General features: G+C 53.6%; 1 protein-coding gene across 1 annotated transcript; it reads left to right on the top strand.

Moving 5' to 3' along the window:
* Positions 1–54: 54 nt before the first annotated feature.
* WNT1 (Wnt family member 1) lies at positions 55–3,118 on the top strand. Its single transcript, XM_053557465.1, has 4 exons — positions 55–189; positions 907–1,160; positions 1,818–2,083; positions 2,593–3,118. Exons 1-4 carry the CDS (start codon positions 86–88, stop codon positions 3,079–3,081), a joined length of 1,113 nt encoding a protein of 370 aa, XP_053413440.1. The 5' UTR covers positions 55–85; the 3' UTR covers positions 3,082–3,118.
* Positions 3,119–7,665: the final 4,547 nt, after the last annotated feature.

Raw genomic sequence — 7,665 nt, 5'->3', positions numbered from 1 at the left:
TGCCGCCACCGCCGCGTCGCGTCCCACCGTCGTGGGCAGCAGCCAAAGTCGCCGCAACTGCAGCACAGAGCGGGCAAAGTAGGCCATGGGGCACTGGACGCTCCAGCCTGGCTGTGTTTCTGCTACGCTGCTGCTGGCACTGGCAGCTCTGCCCGCAGCCCTGGCTGCCAACAGCAGTGGCCGATGGTGGTAAGTGAGCTGGTGCGGGGTCGCCACTTGTCCTGGGGCACACGGCCAGGGGCCAACCCTACCCAGCTCCCACGCTCTGGGATCCGTCCGCGGACAGGCTCCCTTCGGTGCTCTGACTTCCCTCTGCGACACCGAGGGGCGCTCTGGCGTAGTACTGCCCCAGAGACTCCTGCTCTGCTGTAGTGGGGAGAACGATCCGCCTAAGATACCCCAGGCAGGGAGCCCAGTCTAACCTAGCACCGTCCTTCCCTTTTGAGCACCAGCCTCACAGCGCGGGCCACAACACAGGTTTCTCCACCTCTGGGAGCGAAGGGCCGGGTGTTCGCTAAGAAAGGACGCGAGAAGAGGGTGGGACTCCCAACTATTTCACGCCTTGGGTGGGCAAGGGCTGCAGGTCATGATTTCCTCGCTCAAACTGACCGGAAGGAGGCTCGGAAAGCCAAGGTAGACAGCCAGTCTCCGGGTTCCCCATGCCTCTACTCAGTCGCCAGACCTGGGGCTCCTCTGAGAGTAGCCCTTGGGACTCCGAGGCACACAAAAGTCTGGAAGCCCAGTTCGTTCAAACTAATGAGCCTCTTAGCCAGGAGTCATTACCTTATTAGTGATCTCCCATCACTCTCTCCACATAACACCAGACAGAGAACAGGTGGACACAGCCTTTACGGCTAGGGCTCAGGTCCCCTTCCCAGCCTGAGCGTCTATCATGCGTCCCACCAGGGGCATCGTGAATGTAGCCTCCTCCACGAACCTGCTTACTGACTCCAAAAGTCTGCAGCTGGTGCTGGAGCCCAGTCTGCAGCTGCTGAGCCGCAAACAGCGGCGTCTGATTCGCCAGAACCCGGGGATCCTGCACAGCGTGAGCGGGGGGCTGCAGAGTGCAGTGCGCGAGTGCAAGTGGCAGTTCCGGAATCGCCGCTGGAACTGCCCCACAGCTCCAGGGCCCCACCTCTTCGGCAAGATCGTCAACCGAGGTGGGTGCCCAGGAAGGCGCGCTTCCGGGACTAGGGGAAACGCGGGGTCACCCCCAGGGCATGGGCGGGCGAGTGCAGGGAAGGTTTCTCAGGCGCCTGCAAGGTCACTCATCAACCCACCAAGTGTCTAGTGCCCACAGCTAGCTTCAGGCCAGACTCTGTCAGTGGCTTTCCACCCATAAACCCTGGGGACCAAGCTTAACTTTTCTGAGCTACTGCCTCAGAGAAACCAAGTTCCTGGTTATGGACGCAGGCTGACCCGCGTTTTCCCCCAATTTGGGAAGCTGCTCTGTGGGTGTGTCTTGCTTCCTACCCTGCAAGGCTTGCATCGCCAAAATGGGCCAAAGCTTGGGATTCGAAGAGGTCTTAGCGATGCATAGTTCTCTCGCTCCCTTCTTTTTGGTTTTTCTCTTTTGTGCTGTCCCCCTTCTGCTTTACAGCCAAAATACCCTTGAAGAGTTTCAGTAAGGCATGATTACCACGGTGTACGTGGGTGCCATCCACGCGTCTGGTTTCTCTATCAAACTAGCTTTTCAACACAGAGCCGCCGGGCTCTCAGGACTCTAAGGGTGGAGTCGGGGCGTGGTACTCCAGGGTCCCAAGCTCTCCACTGAGCCGTTACCTCCTTGCTGATCCTCCCTCTCCCTTCTTCCACAGGCTGTCGGGAAACGGCTTTTATCTTCGCCATCACCTCCGCCGGGGTCACCCATTCGGTGGCCCGCTCCTGCTCAGAGGGCTCCATTGAGTCCTGCACATGCGACTACCGGAGGCGCGGCCCTGGGGGCCCTGATTGGCACTGGGGGGGCTGCAGCGACAACATTGACTTCGGCCGCGTCTTCGGCCGGGAGTTCGTGGACTCTGGAGAGAAAGGGCGGGACCTGCGCTTTCTCATGAACCTTCACAACAATGAGGCGGGCCGCACGGTGAGCCGGCTTAAGGGGCTCTGCACCCCAAGCGGAGTGGCAGGGGCTAACCGCGGGTTGGGGAAGTAACGTTAGGTGATTAGGCACCAGGAGAGGGCGTCCTGAGGCTTGGAAAGAAGCCAGAGAATAGAAACTAGAGTGAGGGCAAAAGGATGCCTCCACTGAGGGCAGGTGGAACAGAGGAGGTTAGGTGTCATACAAACCACAGAATGTATTGCCTATGCTCCCCTCCACACACACACCGCATTGTGCAGATTTGAAAAGTCGGCTGAGAGAACGAAACTGGCCGAAACAAACTGGCTTGGAGCACAGTTTGTCCCAGTTTCAAATCTCAGCGGGACATTTCTCACCTCCCTTCCAGTGGCTCAGCTAGGCCTGGGCCTTTGGCTAGGTCCGGTCCCAGCATCATCCGGAAGGGGGCGGTATCAGGGATTGTAGCTCTGGCGGGAATTGGGGTTCTGGCTCTAGCCCTGCGGCCTGGGACACTCTTTATTTCCTCCTCCCGCCAGACCGTGTTCTCCGAGATGCGCCAAGAGTGCAAGTGCCATGGGATGTCTGGCTCGTGCACAGTGCGCACGTGCTGGATGCGGCTGCCCACACTGCGCGCCGTGGGCGACGTGCTGCGCGACCGCTTTGACGGCGCCTCCCGCGTCCTCTACGGCAACCGCGGCAGCAACCGCGCGTCGCGGGCGGAGCTGCTGCGCCTTGAGCCTGAAGACCCGGCCCACAAGCCACCCTCCCCGCACGACCTCGTATACTTCGAGAAATCACCGAACTTCTGCACCTACAGCGGACGCCTGGGTACAGCGGGCACTGCAGGACGCGCCTGTAACAGCTCGTCGCCCGCGCTGGACGGCTGCGAGCTGCTCTGCTGTGGCCGGGGCCACCGCACGCGCACGCAGCGCGTCACTGAGCGCTGCAACTGCACGTTCCACTGGTGCTGCCACGTCAGCTGTCGCAACTGCACACACACGCGCGTACTGCACGAGTGTCTGTGAGGCACTGCATGGACTCGCCCCCTAGAAACGCTCTCCTCATGACCACCCACAAACAGACTCGCTGGCACTCGAAGACCCTGCTATTAGCCCATCCCAGCACCTTCAGCCACACTCCTAGTGTTTCATACGTATCACATCGCTCCCACTTCCTTCCACCTGGGGACTCCTCAAACCACTTGCCTGGGGCAGCACAAACCCTCTTGTGTCCAGATGGACCTGCCCCGACCTACCTCCCTCCCTGTCCGCGGGAGACCCCTTGTTGCACTGCCCCTTGCTTGGCCAGGAGGTGTGAGAAGGATGCGTCCCTCCCCCAACCCGGCTCAGCTCCTGACGGTGGTACTCTGCCTGTTCCACTGCTCAAGCGACCTCTCTGCCTTTCTTCTTCCCATTTGTCCTGTGTTTTCTCCGGGTCCTCTCAGGCCACTTCCCATTCTCCTGCCAGGAGGGCAGACCCTGAACACACACCTGGGCATCAGGGCATTTCTTCTCCCCACCTGCAGCTGAAGCAGGAGGTTCCAGGGCAGGCGTCCTTAAACTGCTTCCCGCGGGCCACATGAAGCGGTGTGAATTGTATTTGTTCCTGTTTTGTTTTTTACTTTAAAATGAGATATGTGCAGTGTGCATAAAAATTTGTTCATAGTTTTTTTTTTTTTAACTATAGTCCGGCCCTCCGACAGTCTGAGGGACAGTGAATTGGTCCCCTGTTTAAAAAGTTTGAGGACGCCTGTTCTACGGTGTAAGGGCAGCTGTGGTGATGTGGAAATGAGGTTGAGGGACCTACCAGATATCCCCATTTTCCCAGCCTCTGTTGTGGAGCCACTGAACAGCTGTGAGCCATGCCTCCCTGAGCCACCTCCTACCCCTTCCTGTCCTGCCTCCTCATCAGTGTGTAAATAATTTGCACTGAAATGTGGATACAAAGCCACAAGCTTGGTTGTTGTAAATAAAACTATTTATTGTGCTGGGTTCCAGCAAGGTTTGCAGAGACCATCTCCACCCCAACCTCTCTCTGCTCTTCTCTTCTTTTGCCCTCCAGCCTCTTCCAGTCCCTCTTCTCAGTTTCTCAAAGATGACTTTACCTAATGGATTCAGTATTTCCTTTCACTGTAGCTGTTAGTGGCTCCTTGCCCCACCAACGTAGCAGTTTCCTCTGTAGAATAAAATCTCTATTTTTATCAATGACTTGGTGGCTTTTCCTCAAATCCTGAACACAACATTGTTTGTGGTGTCCCCTTCCCCCTCCTTTTACCACTGCCAGGCTTGAGGGTTTACCTCTCTTAAACAAATAGGATGCATTGTTGGGGGACTGGTTTCCTGGCCCTACAAGGAGACCCTGAGATTCTGAGCTTTCCATGACCATAATGAAGCCACTGGGGATCCAGCTCTTCTGAGAAAAGAACATGGTCAGGAAGCAAAGACCCTGCGAGGTTCTTCCTCATCTAACACCAACTCCATGAGCAAGTGAATATACTTGGTAAACAGGGATTAAACAAACAAACTGCACCTGCTTTTCCTACCTGGAAGAGTTATGAAAATAGTTACAACTGAGTGATGGCCAGATGTTCTGAAAAGTAGGAAAAGAAACTAAATCAGAAAGGATGCTGCTGGGTGGCACCTGTGGCTCAGTGAGTAGGGTGCTGGCCCCATATACCAAGGGTGGCAGGTTCAAACCAGGGCCCGGCCAAACTGCAACAAAAAAATACCTGGGCGTTGTGGCAGGTGCCTGTAGTCCCAGCTACTCGGGAGGCTGAGGCAAGAGAATCGCCTAAGCCCAAGAGCTGGAGGCTGCTGTGAGCTGTGATGCCACAGTACTCTACCAAGGGTGACAAAGTGAGACTCTGTCTCTTAAAAAAAAAAAAAAAGGATGCTGCTGCCCCCATGTAGACTTATTGGCCCCTGAAGCTTCTTTTCTTCAGCTGTAGTCAGGTCATGGGACAGGAGTGAAGTGCTCCCCCTCACCAAAAAAAGGAAAGGTAAATAAATGCCTTATTAGGACTCTGGTTCCCAACCTTGGGCTCAGGGGAGTCTAGGCAACAGGTAATAAATTCTAGTCTTGGACTCATAATCTCAAAGATGATTGTGAGAGAGAAGGGAGCAGGAGAATTAGAATCCAAATAAAGTACAAGCAAAGCTTAAACCAGTGTAACCAAAAGGAAACACAAGTGTGGTCCACAACCAAACCATTAAGCTAGCCATTCGCATAAAGAGCCAAAATGAGTATTTCTTTACTAACAACACCAATATGATACAATTGTATGCACATTCACTGGAATGGGCAGGAGTTCTAATCCCGCCTATGCCCCTAAACCTATAACTAACTCTAATCCTCTCCCTTTTCCTAGGTCTAGATTGAACCTTAGCCCTAACCCTAACTTCAGACAAATACTAACCCCTTCCTGAGCTCTAATGTCTGTCCTGATCCTAACCCCTTCCCCCAAGGGAAGACCAGAAGGGCAGGGGTAGTTACAGAAGCCCGTCATCCACACTCTAAGGGGAAGAACCCGTCGCAGACTACTTGACAATTTCCTGTCTCCCCAGGAGCCTTTTGCTGTTGTTCTGGCCTCCCACCTCCAACTGGTTATGTGAACTCTGACTCCCTGTTGGCCCTTCAGATATATGTGAGGGTAGGGGAGTGAAGCCAGGAGCTGCTCAACGAAATGATGTCCCTTTTCCTTTCTCTCCACTTGCCAAACTAGCACCACCTTAGCTCTGATGGGCAGTTTCTAGGAAGGAATAAAACTTATTGGTCAGGGAGGCGCCTGTGGCTCAGCGGGTAGGGCACCGGCCCCAGACACTGAGGGTGGCGGGTTTGAACCCGGCCAGCCAAACTGCAACAAAAAATAGCCAGGAAGGGTGGTGCCTGTGGCTCAAAGGAGTAGGGCGCCGGCCCCATATGCTGGAGGTGGTGGGTTCAAACCCAGCCCTGGCCAAAAATTGCAAAAAAAAATAGCCAGGCATTGTGGCGGGTGCCTGTAATCCCAGCTACTCGGGAGGCTGAGGTAAGAGAATCGCTTAAACCCAGGAGTTGGAGGTTGCTGTGAGCTGTGATATCACAGCACTCTACAGAGGGCAACAAAGTGAAACTATCTCCAAAAAAAAAAAAAAAAACCAACCAACTATTGATCCTAGGTAGGAACTGCCCAACAGCTCTTGGGTTTCCAGTAAAGAATATCTGGCAGAGAATGCCTAGTCTATAACCCCCAAAGCGATTAAATCCCCCAGCTCCCAAAGTCTGAAGTTAAAGGGCTGCCTGAGTTGGTAGAAGGGCTTGGGCCCTTGCTGGACAATACTCAGAGTTGGGGAGAAGCAGTAGTGTAGGGAGTCAGAGGGTTGGCAGCTGTCTCTAATTACTCTCACCTAAGTTCTAACTCCATGAATTGGAATTGCTATCAGTTTTTAGGGCTAGAAGTTGGGGGGCTCTGGGCAAAGTTGACACACCGGAGCCAGAAGAACAGCAAGGGAAAGCAATGAATCCTTTCTGTTCCTAACTACACTTTCAACAAATTTCTTCCTTTCTCAGCCTCAGTTGCCTTGTCTATTAAACAGGGATGGGTATTAATATTTATCCTTCAGGGAGGTGATGAAATTCAGATGAGATAATGTACATGAAACACTTAACACCTCTTCCTTACCAGTCATCTGCCAAAAGCTAACTATACTGTGGTGTACAAGCTATAGTGCCCCTCACAGGAGGGAACAACCTGGTCAGGGAATCAAGCACATCAACAGATATTATCAATATAAAAGGGAGAATGCAAGGAAGTCTCAGTAAAGTGTGAAGCCCTCTGTACATGCATCAAGTTTAAGGACAGACTCCCACATGCAAGTCCTCAGCATGAAGTCCCTTCTCTCCCAGGACCTGGGACTTCAAAGGCAGGTGGCACAGGAAGTACAGAGTGAGGCTGGGGGCTCAATGGGGCACTAATAAAATACAAAAAACAGGGCGGCGCCTGTGGCTCAAGCAGTAGGGCGCCGGTCCCATATGCCAGAGGTGGCAGGTTCAAACCCAGCCCCGGCCAAAAACCACAAAAAAAAAAAAAAATACAAAAAACAAATTAAAAAAGATCCTATAGGGCTCAGCCCCTGTAGCTCAGTGAGTAGGGCGCCGGCCACATACACCAAGGCTGGTGGGTTCAAGCTCCGCCCAGGCCTGCTAAACAGCAATGACAACTGGAGCCAAAAATAGCCAGGCATTGTGGCGGGTGCCTGTAATCCCAGCTACTCGGGAGGCAGAGGCAAGAGAATCACTTAAGCCCGAGAGTTGGAGGTTGCTGTGGGCTGTGATGCCATGGCACTCTACTGAGGGCAACTTAGTAAGACTCTGTTTAAAAAAAAAAAAAAAAGATCCTATAGGATCTGCAAAGCACTGCATACAAGCTAATTGTTTTGTTATTAATATCACAATCATCTGTGCTGTCCTCACAATGGGCTGGAGTGGGAAAATCCTGGGAAGAAGAATAGCTGTGCCTAGAAAGAGGCCTCACAAGGTGTCAGGGTCCAGAGTGGGCTTGGAGTGGTTGCCCGTAGGATAATGGTGGTCACAGGAACTTGCCTGATACTCCAGCTCTCTCCCACCTCTGGTCT

This window comes from Nycticebus coucang, chromosome 12 (genome assembly GCF_027406575.1).
Source record: "Nycticebus coucang isolate mNycCou1 chromosome 12, mNycCou1.pri, whole genome shotgun sequence".
Taxonomy (NCBI): Eukaryota; Metazoa; Chordata; class Mammalia; order Primates; family Lorisidae; genus Nycticebus; species Nycticebus coucang.
The sequence above is the reverse complement of the archived record's forward strand: the minus strand, read 5'-3'. Positions and strand labels throughout refer to the sequence as shown.

What these genes read in the sequence shown, in the direction of transcription:
- WNT1 (XM_053557465.1), top strand. Translation starts at nt 86, where the DNA reads ATGGGGCACTGGACGCTCCAGCCTGGCTGTGTTTCTGCTACGCTGCTG. An exon ending in CGGCAAGATCGTCAACCGAG is followed by an intron (nt 1,161 to 1,817) that starts GTGGGTGCCCAG and finishes CTTCTTCCACAG; the next exon opens with GCTGTCGGGAAACGGCTTTT. An exon ending in ACAATGAGGCGGGCCGCACG is followed by an intron (nt 2,084 to 2,592) that starts GTGAGCCGGCTT and finishes TCCTCCCGCCAG; the next exon opens with ACCGTGTTCTCCGAGATGCG.